This window comes from Chelmon rostratus, chromosome 21 (genome assembly GCF_017976325.1).
Source record: "Chelmon rostratus isolate fCheRos1 chromosome 21, fCheRos1.pri, whole genome shotgun sequence".
In the NCBI taxonomy this organism is placed as follows: Eukaryota; Metazoa; Chordata; class Actinopteri; order Chaetodontiformes; family Chaetodontidae; genus Chelmon; species Chelmon rostratus.
Genome location: NC_055678.1, coordinates 1,357,057 through 1,374,781, shown reverse-complemented (window position 1 = coordinate 1,374,781; position 17,725 = coordinate 1,357,057). Strand labels below are relative to the sequence as shown.

At 44.9% G+C, this 17,725-nt stretch overlaps 1 protein-coding gene across 1 annotated transcript; it reads right to left on the bottom strand.

The window, feature by feature from the left end:
- Positions 1-2,164: 2,164 nt before the first annotated feature.
- LOC121624643 (elongation of very long chain fatty acids protein 6-like) lies at positions 2,165-15,891 on the bottom strand. The gene is made up of 4 exons (XM_041962442.1): positions 15,614-15,891; positions 12,248-12,379; positions 9,059-9,210; positions 2,165-7,088 (listed from the first exon to the last, which is right to left on the bottom strand). Exons 1-4 carry the CDS (start codon positions 15,706-15,708, stop codon positions 6,658-6,660), a joined length of 810 nt encoding a protein of 269 aa, XP_041818376.1. The 5' UTR covers positions 15,709-15,891; the 3' UTR covers positions 2,165-6,657.
- Positions 15,892-17,725: the final 1,834 nt, after the last annotated feature.

The following is a 17,725-nucleotide window of genomic DNA, read 5'->3' as shown; positions in this document are numbered from 1 at the left end:
CAGCTGAGGACAGGTGTGACTGTTGATCTGAGCTCATCAGATTATTAAGACTCAGTCGTTCATGTCAAAGCAGGATTTTACTGTTGGAGCTGGTTGAGCTTCATTTGACTGTATTTTATATCAGACTGGATCAATCTGCTGATTATTTTCTCCATTAATCGATCAATCGTTTGTAAAAATTCAAACGTCATTATTACAAACACATTAAAATTACTCAGCTCATTCAAAGGAAAAGCAGCAAATCTTCACATTTTTGCGAAGCTGGAACCTTTATATCTCTCTGTTTATATTTCTCTTGTATATAGGTGTGTATGTATATACATGTGTGTATATAGGTATATATACATGTGTGTGTATTTATATATTTGTAATATACTTTTGTTTAAATACATATATATATATTTTCTTCTGTGAAGTATGTTGCTGCTGTACTTTCTTGTTTGGTTCTCTCTTTTACCTCCAGGAAAAATTTCCCCGCGGGGACAATAAAAGTATATCTTATCTTATCTTAACCTAGAAATAAAGATAAATGTAGTGAAGTCAGGATCTTCTGTAAAAAGTGGCATGAAAAGAAACTATTCAAGTAAAGTAGAAGTACCTCAAATAGAGTACTTTGTACAGTCGGTCAGCAGTGATTATCTGACTGTAAACCTGGTGAGATTTAGCTGCTCAGTTTAAACTGTTGTCTCAGAGCAGAGCTGCACATCATGTGGCGGTTCTGTTAAAACAAAGCCTGCAGTGTGACCTTAATCTTTTATAGTGCCTCAGTCAGTTCAAAGCTTCCTCACAGTGAGTCTGTCCTCCATGTCCTCTGGTGTCACCCACCCACAGCTGCAAGACTAATGTGCTGAGCAGGCAGAGCTTTGTCCTCCATCAGCCCACAGTAACCTCCCAGCGCTTCATATCTCAGCCTGGGCAGCGGGTGGAGGAGCTGCTTGTTGTAAGACCACCGGAGCCTCAGGGGGGGCACGGATTCCTGCACTGTTACTGTACTCAGGGGTTTGACTGGTTGTGAAAGTGAGGGGCAGAGGTTATCTCTGTTTGTGTTGTTCCTCCATCAGTCTCCCCTCAGCAGACACCATCACTGATTCTGCTGCGACGTTCAGTAACAGCAAATATGACAAAGGAGACAGAAAGAAGAAGAAAACCTGCCATTTATCAGAAGCATTTAACTTTTCTGTGGCTGAAAAAGCCTTCACTTCGAAAAGTGATTGATTAAATTAACGATGATAGAAAATCCATCCTGTGAGCATCCAAATGAAACAAACGTGATCATTTTAATATGCAGGTGTGTTTGTTTACCTGCAGCCAGCAGCTCTGAGAGGCTGCACAGTGGTGCCTGACCTAAACGCTAACATCAACATGCTAACATATGCTAACATGCTGTGCTTTAGCAGGTTAGCAAGCTTTAATTAGCACTACACAGCAAGTACCGCTGAGGATGATGGGAATGTCATTAGATGGGCTGATATTTGGTCACAATTCAAAGAGCTGGACAAATCAACATTTTGACCAGATGGTGGCGCTAGAGGGAAAGTCAGAGGACCACCACAGTTATTAGGGTTCATCCTCTGGGAACCATGAGTGTTTGAACAAAACCTCATAACAAACCATCCAGGTGTTAAGATACAGTGATGGAATGTAACTAAGTACATTTACTGAAGTAGATTCTTGTACTTCACATGTTTAATCTGTTGATGCACGCTGCAAACATGTGATGATCTTATAGAATATGATGCATCGCTGCAGATTAAACCAGCCAACAGAATATAAAGTAGTTCAAATGAGCTCAACCTGAAACATCTACAGCAGGAATATTAATCCACAAGCATCAGAGATTATAGAGAAACACTGACAGGAACAGTTTAACATGAATACTTTAGTACATTTAACTTCTAATACTTACATACTTTTACTAGAGTAAAGTTTTGAATGCAGGACTTGCAGTGGAGTATTTTCAGCCTTTTGTAATGTTGATATTAAATATTCAGAATTTCATTTTGTCCTAAATGGAGTTAAAATGTGAGGAAAACACAAAACAGGCGTTTTTACTCAGAAAATAAAGAAAACTAAGTGAATTAATGGTGGTAATTATTCTGTGTAACATGATAACAGAGAAAGTTTCTCCTCTGAAACGATGAACAGACACATTTTAAAACCAGAATGGATTTATTGTATTTCACATTTCAACATCAGAAGCCCTTGAACTGTTTTTGTTCCTTCGTTTGCAGTCGACAGCAGAATCCACAGGAGCGAGATCAGCGTGTTTTCTGATGCTTTACAGCAGGAGACACAACGACCAGAGCAACACGACTGATTCATGGTACAGAAAATAAACAGAAGCATGGTTGGCACACATGACTCGCAGTAATTTCAAGTTTAAAACGCGCTAACAGGTCGGCCTTTCAGCTGTAAAACCCTGGCCTGGAATCAGTGCTGACAGTCTTTCAGTTTTACAGTAAAACTACACGGTTAGTAGTTGTGAGAAGTACTGAAACACTCGTGAACTTCAGGCCACGCTGGCGACATGTCGGTGTTAAAGGTAACTCAGAGGGGACTCCACACATTTACTCCCTGAATCGGTCACACGGAAAAGCCGAAACGTCATTATTCACCTGTGATCCAGCTGCAGACTCACAGGTTTCCTGCGGGTCCAGAGATTATAATTTATGAATGACAGATTATTTAAGTCTGCAGCCGCCTGCTGACTCACAGTCGGTAAAACATTGCATAAAGTTTGCAGAGAGGAGACCAAATCACAGTGTGACGTACAAAACGCTGGAAAACTACAGCGTGTCGAGCGTAAACCTCAGCGGCTCCACAACAAGAAGACGGACTCAGCAGAACAAACATCTTTACTTCACGACACAGATTCGACCCCTGAAGGAAACAAGGACGGCATCAGGTTACAGCACAGCATCACGATGAAACACAAAGAGCTGAAACTCCTCCCAACATGAAGCGATCACACTGAAGTCCACCTTCACCGGGACCCCCCAGCTCCAAACGCATCAGAGGCAAGAACGGTGTCGGTCTGTCAGCGGATGTGAGGGTGAAGAAACAAACATGAGGTTTGGATGGAAAGAGGAACAAAATGCTAATGAAGACACTCTAACATCGACCAGGTACACGCCACACCTGCTGAAGAACGTTATATATTAAGAAAATAAATAGATTCTTGTTATTTACAATGAACACATCACTTTGTACGTTAGCAGCTCATTGAACGCAGCACGAACGATCACAGCAGCGCCGTTATTTCCTGTTTGACCTCCTCACGTCGCAATCTGCAGCTCAGAAGATGCGTTCAGGTGGAAGCATCAGCCCACAATTTTAACTATAAAGTACAATTTAATTAATCAATTAACTGTTTTAAATCAAATCACAGCTCAGGAATTACCAGATCAGGTGCTGCCCCCCCCCACACAGATCTATAGTGTGGTGGGTGTGTTCGAATAATGACAGCACACGAAGAGTTCGACACCGGCGGGACGAAGGAGCAAAACACGAGTACAAGCAGCGAAGGACGATACGACGCACGTTCAAATAAAAGGCAGCAAGTTCCAGGAGCCACGTGTGTGACGACGTGTTTGAATAAAAAAACATGAATGTTAAAAATCTGAATATTTCCAGAAAACACTTCCTCACACCAGACTGGGGGGTCAGACAGTGTAAACCCGCTGTGATGTCAACACTGTGGGCTAATGTTTCGAAGCCTCAGGTTTGGCATTATGGCCGTCGCCATGTTGGGTTTTTGGAGCTGGAATTTGGACAAGGGGGTGGAGCTGGGGAGGATACATGTTGCTACACCTCTTTCCTGATTGGATCTGACTGAGAACCAGAGGACTTGTCAATCACAAGGCAGCCACGCTCCTAATCAAACCCTGCTTTATCGCCTCTTTTGACTCTAAATGGGACCAAAATTTACTAAACGAACTTCGTGCTGCGTTGAAGAAGACGTAAAACGAATCACTGAGACCACGAACTCGTCAGGAACTGTTTACTGAGGTAATAAATCAAGTCAGACGCAGGGTCATTTTCTCATACGCTCACATACGATCAGATTTCTTCCTGCAGAGCGGCGTCGCCCCCTGCTGGTCATTAGAAAGAGTGCAGGTTTAAGGCACTTGACTTCACTTTCAGACCCAGAAGCTCTGCAGACCACTACCAGATAAACACGAGGGTTCACAAGAGGATTACAGGGATTAAGGGATGTTTAATTTTTTCATGCTAATTCTAGCGACCTCAAACACTCATAAACTGTTACAAAGTCATTCTCCCTTTAATTTAAGAGGATTTTATCTTAACTTAGCCTTCAATTTTGTGGGTTCAAAGTTTTTCTTATTTACATTGGAGGAATAATTTATTTGCACCTTTATGTTCTTTTTATGAACCTAAACATCTGTTTTAATTAAAGTGCGATAAACTAAATCACTGGCTACCTTTCTGCTGTTCGATAAGGCCTGAACATTCCTGCAGATGAATGCTAATGAGTCCTGCGTAAAGAGGTTGGAGAACCTCGCTGATACGACACTATCAGTGAAACTTTGCCTCTTTTCTTTGGCAGGTGTAAAGTCTGGTGAAGCGGATAGGTGATCATAGGCGTGTCTTTGTCTCTTTATCTTTATGGCTGTGGGAGTGGAAGTCAACAGCTGAGACTCGAATTACACGAATGTGACAGAAACAGCGCAGTGCTAACGGTGGTATGCACAGTTTTCTACATGTGGCTGACGGTTTACATGGCTGACACCTTACTGACACCTCCTGCTGAAAGGAGGAGACCAGTCTAACCCCTCCAGTGAGATGACGAAGGCCAAGTGTGCACAGTGTGTAAACATTTCTCCAACAGAACAGAGAGGACGGGACAGGAGGACTTCAGCTCTGCATGTTACACAACCCGTTTCCTGGAAGGCCTTCGCTGTGGGACGGCTGTCAGCTGAAGAATGCGTTCGCTCAGATCTTATCGCCTCACATGTGGTGAGCGCAGGCATGAAGTGGAGGCTGCACTGAGTCAGCGTGGCTTTTTTAAGATAACACCTAGCGAGCTTATGAGCATGCGTCAGTCTTCTGTGTCCACACATGGCTGCAGCTAATGATCGTTCTCATTATCCATTAATCGATTAGTCCATAAAATGTAAAAAAAAAAAAAAAGTCTTCTTTCGTCCAAAACAACAGTCTGAAACCTCAAAACTCTGCAGTTACTGTCAACAATGACGAAGAAACGCAGCAAATCCTTAAAGTGAAGAAGCTGGAAAAGTGAAATAGTCGGCAATTAATTTTCTTTAGATCAGAAAATCGACTAATCACTGCAGCGACTCCAACTAACTGTAGTGTGTGTGTGTGTGTGTGTGTGTGTGTGTGTGTGTGTGGTGTGTGCTACAAATGCTAAATCTAAACATGAGAAAACACTCTTGTTTGATTCAGTGCATTGTGAGGTCTTCGTTCCCTTTTGGTAATCCTACATGTCCTGCAGGTCACAGTCAGGCTAAAACTGCTTTAAAGGAACAGTTCTGGGACATTTTGGGAAACACACTCGAGGTTTCTTTCTGAGAAAAGATGGATTTCAATTTCACGCCTGTAGGCTGAACACAGATCAGGAGTCGGGACGTGGCTAGCTTAGCTTAGCTTAGCAGAGAGACTGGAAGCTGCTGATAACACACCTATCAGCACCTCTGAAGCTGCTAATTAACATGTTGTATCGTTCATCTGCTCATGAACACAAACGTTAAACGGACGCTTTGTGTTTTTCGAGAGGAGCATGTGCTTCTACTCCTGATGTCTTGTTGCAGTCAGGTTGCCAGTTTGGTTCCCCCGTCTCTGTAAAGACGACAAAAACCTGCTACATCTGGCAACCCACGCTGCAGCTAGAGACATGCTCAGAGGTGCTGGGCGGATGGATACACTGCTGTTTGTCAAGAAGTAGTTCCAGCATCATAACTCACATTAAACTCACAAACATTTGTTTTTACATTCTTTTACTAAAGAAATAATTCAGATATTTATTTTAAGTTAGTCGGCTGAGGATTTTTAGTGCTGGTGAGATGTTTCCACCTAGAGCTGCTCTTTATGCTAAGCTAAACATGTCCAGCGTCCCTCGACAAGAAACCAAAGAACTACATTTCCCAACATGTTGAACTTCTCTCTAATTAAGTTCTAATTCATAAGAGCTTTTTTTCTAGTTCAGAGCTTTAACGTATACATCAAGAACTCACGTCGTCATGACAACATACGAACACAAACATTTGTTAACCGCCTCTGACAAACATTTGGCCCTCATACGGCTGGTTTTTACTGGTCGAGAGTGTAAGTAACCAAGGCAATCATTAAAATGAAGTAAGTACTATTTTAGTCAAACACAAAAGTGGTCTTCCTCCATTCCGTTCTTTAATCAATTTCCATCCTGGACTCGCAACTAATTAGAGATCATATGAAACTGTGCTCAGTCCGAACCGGCTCGTCCTTCCTACTGCTCTAAATCCTTGGATGAATCACTGTTTTCAGCTACGATATATATAAAAAGTCATGTGAAAATGTCATAAAAAGAGGAGGACTGAGCAACCAGTTAGCTACTTCTGACTCACCCCCTGGACCCTTCACTGTCGGTCATTTCTACTTATGGCACGCTTCGATACGACCGCCGAGCACGCTGCAGACGTGCTACTCGGCCTTGGACGCTTTGTCCCTGGAGGAGCCTTTGAGGTAGGTGTTGTAGAAGAACAAGGCAAAAAGGACCAAGTAGCTGAGGTACATGAGAGAGCCCCACGCGATGTTGTCCACGTAGGTTGGACAGCGCACCTCGTGCATCCAGGCGTACACCAGGACCAGGACGGTCAGGCCCATCGCCATCTGCAGGATCTGGGTGGCCGTGATGATCATGGCGCAGAAGCGGGGCACCCGTAGGCCCGCCGCCCGGGCTGCGTAGTACGTGTACATGAGAGAATGAACCACGTAGTTCATGGTCATGAACCAGCCGCCGCCCGCCACCTGGTCCTTGTAGGAGTACCAGGAGTAGAGCAGCACGGTGATGTGGTGGTACCAGTGCAGGAAGATGAGGCGCTGCTTCCGGAGGACGATGAACACTGTGTCACCTGGAAGAGGAAGTCATTCACAACCCTCATTACTTTCGTACAGATGCTGAATTCATTAAACTGGCATCAAACTTCTGGTAAGACTCTTGTTTACTTCACTGATTGGATAGTTCCAGATTGGGTATAATATGTAAGAACTGGAGACCCATCGATGGTCACTCCAAACAAATACGGGGCCTCAACGGAATCAGGCTCAGCGGCCTCAGAACAGATCACAGCCTCCGAGATTGAAGGCCGGTTTGACAACATGACAAATGGTGCTGAGGTGATTTACAGCGGCTCCGACCAGGACTCTGACTCCGGGGACAATGAAGACATGGCAGGCTGAGACAGAACCGCAGAGCATCGTGAGGAAGGTTGGTCATCACCAGCGTAGAAAAGCAGCATCTAGAGCCGGAATAACTTGGAGGCCCAAACCAGAGTTGGGGATTGTTGTAAAATTGGTTTGACAAGACAGTTTTCGTGAGCTTTACTTAAAGTAAAAGAGGGACACTGGAACTCTGAGAACCTACATACATCTCCCAGCTCAGAGTACTGTCAGACCATCACCTCTTCAGGTCTAAATTGGTACTACAAGACGGGACGGGCCACAGCTAGCTGGTTAGCATGCTAACTTCAGCAGATATCTCATACAGTCAGGTCTGTTACTCCTTCACATCCGTCTTGTCTTTCCAATTTTACAACAATCCCGACTCTGGTTTTGTGCGATGTGAAAATATTCCTGCTCTAGACGCTGCTTTTCCAAGCTGGTGATGAGCGACCTTCCTCGCGCTGCGCTCCAGCCGCTGCCGGCTGCGTCTTCGTCGTCCCCGGACTCATCGTTGCAGACCTGATCTGGCAGCGTTCACTGGGAGGCTGCTGTAATAGGGTTACTAGCTGCGTGGCTAACTGAGCTAACAGCCGCTAGTAGCTGCAGCAAAGAGAATAGTGAGCAGCGGTTAGCGGTTATTCTGCTGATATGCTGCCGTCTATTTGTTTGACGTGACCTTTGACATGTCTTACACATTGTACCTGTGTTGTACTGTGTTATTTTGCCGTATGTTGTTATATATATGAGTTGGTACCATATTATCTTACCTGTATTGTATTTTTCTAACGTGCTGCTACTTTCACACCACTATGTCACTCTTTCTACTTCGATTTCCATTTTATTCTATATTTATTCTATGAGCATCTATTTATTTTGCACGTTGTTTGTCTGCACTGTGCTGCTGCACCGTCTGAATGTCCTCACTGCAGGTCAATAAAGGCTCATCTTATCTCACGTTATCTTATCATATCTGACATCCTGTAGTAAACTAATGGCCCGAGCGGAGGGCGAGGACTTTCTTCCTGTCTGCAGCCGAGGAAACTCTGCCTGTATCAATCACGCTCTAATGGAATTTTTTCGCCACCTCAGCATCTGCCTCCATTTCCCAAAGCAATCAGGTCGGACGGCGAGCACGAGCAGAGCGAGTTAGCGTGCAGACGGGGAGGCGGCAGAACGTCACAGCAGCAGCTCTTAAGCTAATTGTCTGCTGATAAATTTAATGGGAAGTTTAAGTGCTGCAAGAAACATAGCTCAAGAGTCACTCAAGTCTGATGGGGGGGGGGGTTACATGTGGACATCCTTTGGCTCTCTCGTGAGAACGCAGCAAATCATTTCGGATGAGTAATTTAAGTGGCGTGTCTCACCTGATACCTGGAAGTCTGATCCAGCAGTGATTTGGTGATTTGTGGGTCAAGAGACGTCTGAGCTTTTAGTTCAATCATGTTCAGTTTTGTAGAAATTTGTGAAAAGCTTTGTTGACCCCTCGTTTTCATGCAGCCATTGTTTCAACACAGAATTAGGAAATGCAGAAATTTAAAAGCAGGTAAAACAAGAGCTAAATGTAGCCTGAACATCAGCTTTTCAGCCACATTCAGACCATTTTTTTTAGCGTAACGCTATATATACTGTATGAGGACAGATTGGAAGGAGGAGGTCTTACCCAGCTCGGGGGCCTTGCTCAGAACGAAGGCGTAGGCCCAGAATTTGGTGACGGGGGCACTGTAGAAGCTGGTGTCACACACCGACTGCCTGAAGCCGCTGTTTGTGATTACGTGCAGCATGTACAGTCCAGTCCTCAGTGCTCCGATGATGCTGCGGAGGACACACGCATGCAAACACAAGCTTTACACACAGAGCCGCTCTATCCCGTCTACGTGTCCATCAGAAAACCACATCAGGCCTCAGTATCGACCCTCTGCAGCCCTGAAGTGTGAAAGTGTAATCATTCACTTCCTGCAGAATATAAAACATCCTGCCCAAGTCACCGACTTTAGCCTTACAGGCACCATCTTTACCCCCCATGGTGGTGTTTCTCATGACAACATCACTGAACCAGAGAGCACATTCCACATGTCCACTGTTCCCGCTCTGCTGACGCCATAAAGACTCAACATTACTCATCCTGCACCGTCCATAAATCCCTCAAAGAGCTCTGCGAGCACAGTGCCACCACACACTGATCCAGAGCAGGAAGGACTCTGCCCGGGGATACTCACAGGCCTCAGATCAGTGCAATAATATAATATATATCAAACATAAAGTCAGGCTCCTTCTGCTCAGATGGTTGACTGGTAATGCTGGTAAGGTGATTTGTTGTCAACTCAGCCCACAGAGCGACCAGTACACTGCGATTTCTCCCAGTGCTCCCAGCGGCCCGTCCATCCGTTCAACTGTGTGTTAAATGCCTCCGTTGTTTCTCCACTGCCGTGGCCGTTAGGTCGATCAACCCCGCTGACTTCCCTGCAATGTGTCTGCAGCTCTCAGCTGCTGAAGACAAAAACCTTCTGAACAGCTCAGACACACGTTCAGTCATTCAAGCTACTCATCGAAAAGCTGCTGCGGCTGCTCGCTGTCGTTTTTAACAAACGCCGCTCAAACAGCAGTGATTGGTGCTTTTGTTGGGGACTATTTTCAGCGGTGGATTGATTCACATTTGTAGTGATTATTTCTGTTTTTAAAAGTTTTAACAGTTTTAATAGTTTTTAGACAACAATGGAGGAAGAAAATCTCTCAGGCTACAACAGAAAAATACACAGCATCACCAGCCCTACATCAGCTCTCCATCAGGCCTCCATCAGCCGTCCATCAGGCCTCCATCAGCCCTACATCAGCGCTTCATCAGGCCTCCATCAGACCTCCATCAGGTCTCCATCAGACCTCCATTAGCACTCCATCAGGTCTCCATCAGCCCTACATCAGGCCTCCATCAGCCCTACATCAGGCCTCCATCAGCCCTCCATCAGCGCTTCATCAGGCCTCCATCAGACCTCCATCAGGTCTCCATCAGACCTCCATTAGCGCTCCATTAGCGCTCCATCAGGTCTCCATCAGCCCTACATCAGGCCTCCATCAGCCCTACATCAGGCCTCCATCAGGTCTCCATCAGGCCTCCATCAGCCCTACATCAGGCCTCCATCAGCCCTCCATCAGGCCTCCATCAGCCCTCCATCAGACTTGGAAGTCACATTGTCATGTCCTGTATGCCTACAGCTGAGGGGTGGAGAGGTGCCCACTGCTGTGAGGCCTCCACACATCCACCAGTGATGGAGCTCTGTGCTCAGTGCAGCAGCCTCGCCTGCTGCGACCGGCCAAGTGGGTCAAAATCTCCACAAACTCTCGGCAGCGAGTTACAGCGTTTCAATTAAACGCAGCAGGAGATGTGTGGCTTCCACGTGGTGATTTCAAAATAAATGTTACATCAGTCACATAACTCTGGACTATAATTACTATAATCCAGGTTCTCTTGTCTAACTGAGTGTAAATACAATCTCAGCAGTCTGTAAAATCTAAAAAATCACATAAATCTGTAAATTAAACTGTTACATCATATAAAGGGTTATGGAAGCAGCATATTTTCCTTCACACTGAGGAAAACATTTAAAATCCTTTGAGAGAATGAGACAACAAACTGGTGCAGCTTGTTCTAGTGCATCAGATTTTCTCAGTGTGAAAGCTTCGGCCCTTCCTGTGAGCAGACAGCTCGCTGCTGTAAATCCAGAGAGTTATGTGTTGGTGACATTCATGTCATCTAACTGGTTTCAGCATTTTCACATGTAAACACATTCCCCGCCGCACTCGTCCGGCCTCCTGCGGGTAAAAACTGTGGTGATCGTCTCTTGTTGTTCAGCCAGGAGCAGCCCTGCAGCCAGTTAGCTGTGGAGGATCGTGATTGGCCTTCACTGAGCTTTGACCTCAGCTGTGTCTAACGGCTTTGGGAAGACCTGGATCACCGACCGTGAGCCAGACCTGATCACTCAGCATCAGTGCTGGACCTCACTGCTGCTAAATCCCTGCATCAGGTTCAACATCTGGTTTATGTTCGGGCGTCCACATACTTTTGGCCATAAAGCATTCATTGCTGACACTGATCTGGCCTTCTCGCTGCTGGACTCGTCAGTTATATTAACTCGCTTGTCTGGTCAAAGCTCGTTAGTCTTTGATCAAAACATAAATGAGCCTGTTTCACATCTGACGCCGTGTTTACTGGTTCAAATCTTTCCAGCTTGTCAACACGAGCACGTGTAACGGCGTCCACGTCGGGAGGTCAAGGCCGACCTGTGTTTACGACAGTGGTGTAACAGGGAAATACACTGAAACTGTATGTTACGCAAAATTCTTGCATAATCGGACTTGAAGGCCTTAAACGAGGTGAGTCCATGAGAAATGAAAGTCTCCTGACTGAGCACCGGACACATGCTGCCTCTCCCCTCAGAGGAATTAAACTCGGCTGTTCACACCTTTACGCTCACGCACACGAGAGAAATGAAAGGTTATTCACCTCCAGACTGACGACGTCACCAGGTTGCTTGTTCTGTTTTGTTTTTGTCTTGTTTTGGAACAAATACTTTGATTTTTTACTAAAGTAAAAGTATTGATACTACAGTCTACAGATACTCTGTTACATGCAAAGGTTCTGCATTCAAGCACAAAAACATCAGGATGAAAAAGTTCTCCTCAGAACAACACGTATCACATGACACCATCAGAATCATTGATGCATTAATGTGTATAAATACTACAGGGCAGATGAATCTGTATTTGTACAGATTAATACTTTTGTTTGGTATTTTCATGATGAATGAATGATGAAATTTACTGCCTGTGGACCGACTCTCTGATCGGGACTCACCTGAAGACGGCCAGGCTGAGGGACCACAGCACCAACGGGCGTCGCAGGTTCAGCTTCGGTCGTTGTCTCATGAAGTGCTGACCGCCGAACACGAGCGCGGCGTACAGGCCGCAGAACATGAACGACTTGCTCCTGCGGACACCAAACACACCATGCACTCAGTGACACTGCTGGATGGAACGGAGCACACTTATTTACGTATTTAGCCTCGTCTCATAGAAACACCTGTCTGCGCAACACAGTACGACCTTCATCCTTCAAAATGACCATACAGCTGCCTTCATGAAGGTAGGTGTACCTAATAAACTGCCAACTGAGCATAGAGAAGAATAAACAAGCAGCGTGCAGATAATTAACACCTGTGAACGGTGACACACCTGCTGCCTCGTGGGGTTTTAAATGCTTCATTAGTTTGATTGCAGTGAAATGATGAAGACGAGGACAGAAATATTTCAGCATCAGCTCTGAATTCTGTGAAATCTGTGAAAACTTTGACCTCTATCAGATTACAGATGAGGTGACGGTTACACAGTCAGGGTGAACGAACCAGACAACTGCAATACAAAGCAAACAGGAAGTGACTGTCTGCTCAGCGTGAGGCCATGTGTCAGGTAAACACATCTTTATGAAACCATCCCTCACTCCTGACGCCGGCCTTCAGCGTCTCCTCGTTTCCAATCGCAGCAGAGGATTAACAGAGATTAGAGGCTGGCACACTGACCATTTAGAGTCCAGTCTGAATGATGAGGCCATTTTTACTGCCCGCTGCTCTCGGCTTATCGCAAGCTGCTGATATTATTTCAATTACCCCTCCTGAGCTCAGGCAGATACAGCAGAACACGATAACACAGGACAGCCAGGAGCACGCGGTCAGAAACACACTGACCTGACTCTGCAGGCATCACGTGTGTGAGGTCGTGCGTGTCTGCGCTGGTTTGGGAATACACCAGATGACTAATCCAGATTGGCACAATACATACTAGGCCGAGTTGATGCTGCCGCTGCTTGACCCAGTTAATGCTGCCGGGGCTGCAGATCGCCGGTCCATCACGAGGGAGAAGCTTTTAACAATGAAGAAGGAACTGAAATATTTAAAACAGCTGTAGCTAACAGTCGTTTGGTTTCTCATGAATCTGCTCGTTCTTGTTTTCAGTTAAATGATTATTTAGTGGATAAAATGTGACAGCTGTCCACAGCCAACAGGCAAACAAACACACACATATTCTGCTTTCAATGAATTTGGAATTGGTGTTTTTGTTTGATTAATTATTACTAAATTATTCAAATTACTGTTAATCATTTGTCTGTTTTCCAAAGGCAGAAATCAGCATCTTTTATCACACCAGCGGTCTGCAGGAGCTGAAGGAATTACACTCTGGAGTTCAGTAGCTCTCAATACACACAGTGTGCTGATACCTGAGTGTGTGTGTGTGTGTGCGTGTGTGCGTGAAGCACAGATAGAGAAAGATGAGCTGTTGTTGCAGACTAAAGGTGAGCGGCTCATTGATACTACCTGAGAACAGGAACTGATACGATGGAGAACACCTCGCCCTTTCTCAACTGCAGGTAACACAGTGTCCGCTTTAATTACATTCCTCAACTGTGTGCATGTGTGTGTGTGTGTGTACGTGTGTGCGTGCATGCGTGTGTACATGTGTGTGCAAGTGCATGCTTGTATGTGTACATGAGTGTGCGCGTGTATGTGTGCATGCATGCGTATGTGTGTGTGTGTGAGTGTGCATGTGTGGGCATGCACATGCGTGTCTACGTGCGTGCATTCGTGTGTGTGTGTGCATGCATGCGTGTGTGTGTGTGAGTGTGCGCACGTGTGTGTGTGAGTGTGTGCACGCATGCGTATGTGTGTGTGTGTGTGTGTGTGTGTGTGTCCTCTGCAGGATGAGGAGCATTAATGTGTGATGAAGAACAGAGCTCACACTTGTTGGTTATTGAACCTCTTTGTTGCTCCTGACTGAAATGTGTCTGCAGGACCAAGAACCAAAAGTTTCCATCGAAAACGTTTGTCTGAAGCCGATCAATAGAAAAATAATCCTTAATTGATTATTTTCATAATAGATTCATCATTTAAACGCTTTATGAGGCACCTCTGCCAAGCAGTCAGTGATCGCAGCCTCTGGAGCGAGATGATTTGCTGCTTTTCTGTTTTAATGTAAAGTGACAAACATTTTATCGATTAAATGACATTTTATAGACGAGTGAGTTGAAAAACAATGAGTGGAACAAGATGAAATCGACCATTCGAACAAGATAAATTCATACCAGAAATAAATAATTGCAGTATTTCATGCAAAGCGACCGGCTGACCCCCGACCTGTCGACTGGATGTTGTCATGGTTACATAACAGGTGTCAGAGAGGCTTGTATAAGTGACAGGTGATACGGCTCAGGTGAAATGAAACATATTTTAGCACACAGCCTGACGTGTGGCTGTGGTGTGTTTACACGAGTGGAAAGAGAAACATCATATTTCCTCTGATCTGTTTACAATCAGACGAGACAAAGAAAAGCATCAAATCTTCACGAAGCCATCGAGTGTTCGCCAAGATTCTACCAATAATCTCTATAGATAATCTATAATAATCTGCCGCCACTGCAGCCTGACTGACTCAGGATCAAACTACAGATTAATGACTCAGAACACGTCTTCATTTCTTCACACATACACTGATGTATCTGATCAATGAGCTGCTATTGGCTGATTTATTCTTGACTAATCAAAAATAATCCTCAGATTAATTGATAGGCTTAATCTGCTTTATAGTGATTCCACCAGAAGCAGGTGGAGCAGAAAGAGCGAGAACCTGAACTGATCCAGGGAGGAATGACCTGGATCGGTTCAGGTCTGGAGGTGTAACTGAGTGCTGAAGCAGACCCAGAACCTGCAGGCTTCCCTGCTGTTTGTCACGTGCTCCTCCTGAAGGTGTGCACACCTGCGCAGCGTCTGACAGCTGGAACAGCTGGAACAGCTGCGTGCTGTCTCTGGACTCCGGATGGAGGCTGAAATATGAGGTCTTACTGGGTCCCCCCGTCTTCACAGCTTGGTTTGTGGTGACCACAGACTTCAGAGCGATCACTTTGTGTGTATTTGCGGGTGGTGGAGTGAACGGTGCCCTCATTCACACCGAGCCCGGGAGCACACATGGAGTCACACTGTTCATCCTCAAGGACGTTTGAATTAAAGCGGGACCCCCACTTTCTCCAGCTGCCTGGAGAGGACCCTCGTGGCCTTCAGCCTCAGATGCACGAGGAAGCACATTAACCGGCTCCGAACCCCCCGCCCACCGCCACACGCCGACATCACCCCCCCATTATCAGCCGCTCCTGTCGCTAACGTCTGCCCGCACCTACCAGTTCTCCTGCATCCACTCCAGAGCTCGTCTTTCGTCGAAGCGCCGCTCGAAGTCGTACTCCGCCAGCGCGGAGCTGAGCTCACTCTCGTTCATTTTATCGGCCGTTCTTCCGCAGAGGAGCCGAAGCTGTGAAACTTTCTGGGGGGTGGGGATGGAGGGACGTGACCGCGCCGAGCCGACAGTCTGAAACGGACTGGATGATGTTAGCTGGATTATCAGCGGGTGCAGTCCGGGACGACGGGAGGATGCGACACCACCAGATGCACTTCACCTCTGTCACTCGCTTTACTTAAGGCTGTGCAGCTAGCTACAACCACGGCTAGCGGAAACACCGCTCTTCCGGTCTGGACTTTCAAAATAAAACGCGACGGAGCTGCAACGCAACAAATAAGCTTTTCCTTGATGTCAGGAACTTGTAATTCTTCAGTTAGGCCTAAAATACAGCATAGACCTGCTCTGTATTGACACCTTTTTACTTTGGTGGTATTTATTTGGGCTTAGACGATGGTCAACAAGTGTTTGAGTTTAAGTAATTTCAAAGCATGTAGTTGTATATCATGTTTAGTAGGCTGCATGAAATCAGAATCAGAATCAGAATCAGAAGCGTTTATTGTCATTACACAAGTGCAACGAAATTACATTCGGTTACAACCCATCCCAACAGGGACAGGAGGACCACGATGTAGCCAGCATGGCAGCGCCTCGCTAACTAATAAGTCAGTAAGCTGTATAATGGCTTTATCTTTCATCTTTAACTTTTTGTCCACAAGGGGAAATGTGCCTTTTTTGTGTGTCATTTTTATTTGAAAATAAATCACATGAATATTAAAATAAAGATCGAGGGTTGATAAAGGGATGAATGCAGGAGGGAGGAGTGAGAGAACAGTCAGTCATCTGCAGAGAAGAAGAGAAAAGTTTGACAGTTTGTCAGGAAATGTCAACTCGACGGCCTGTTTGTGGTCACATGCGATCACTTGTGCATCCACCGATAAAGATGAAACAATTTAGTGATTGATTAATGAGTCATTTGACAGAAAAGACTAGAAAGTAATTAGTGTCATAAAAATGCAGAAAACTACAGATACAAGAGCAATAAAACAGAACATTACAATGCAAACAGTACACATGAAAACACAGTAAACTAATCCTGCATTACTGTCTGAAGTGTGATTAGCAGCAGGAAAGACAATAAGAATGATATGATATCATCATCTATAACAGCATACAGCAGAATAATGTCTGATTAATTAAATGATACTTGGCTCTTGTCTGTATGAAAATAGAAATATGATGCAGTACATAATGTTGTATCACAGTATACTATAAATAGTATAGTATAGCAATATAGCATAGAATGAAAATATAATATAGTGTAGTCTGAGTATAGAACAATGCAATATGTAATAAACGATACATCCAGTATGATGCATACTGTATAACAAATATAGCAAATATGAAATAATATATCATGAAATATAATAAATATGAATTGATCTGATGGCAGTGGACACAGATAAGAAGTTCTCCGCTTTGCATCTTGGTGGGATGATCCGATATTTTATAGATGACAGGAGTAATAAATCATTCAATAAATAAATGGAAACGATCATTTGTCGCAGTCCTGACTTTTACTATGAAGGTATTAGACTTTGTTTCCGGTTTGTCGCGCTGTCGTTGGGCGTCTTGACGCAGTGAGCGCGCGTTCTCTCTCTTCCTCGAGCATGCAGTGATGGAGGCGTAGGGGGCGGGGCTTGGCTGTGACGTTGCATCACCTGGTGGGAGCGTTAACAGTATTGATCCACAGAGAACCGGTGAGCCCGTGCACCGGTATCAGCTCCTGACCCGGAAGCTGAGAACTGGACTCTGGTTTTATGCTTCAGTGAGCACATTTACTCAAGTGCTGAACTCACATCAGCACAATTTTGAGGTACTTTTTTCTGCAACTTTATACTCCACTACAGTTTGGGAGATATATATTGTTAGATATATATTGTTTTCACTCCACCGTATTTATTTTAGCAGCTTTAGTTACTTTCCTGTGTCACGTTATTAATATAAAAATAATCAAGCAGTACATTATGATGTAGTATTATAGACTAATCTACCCAGC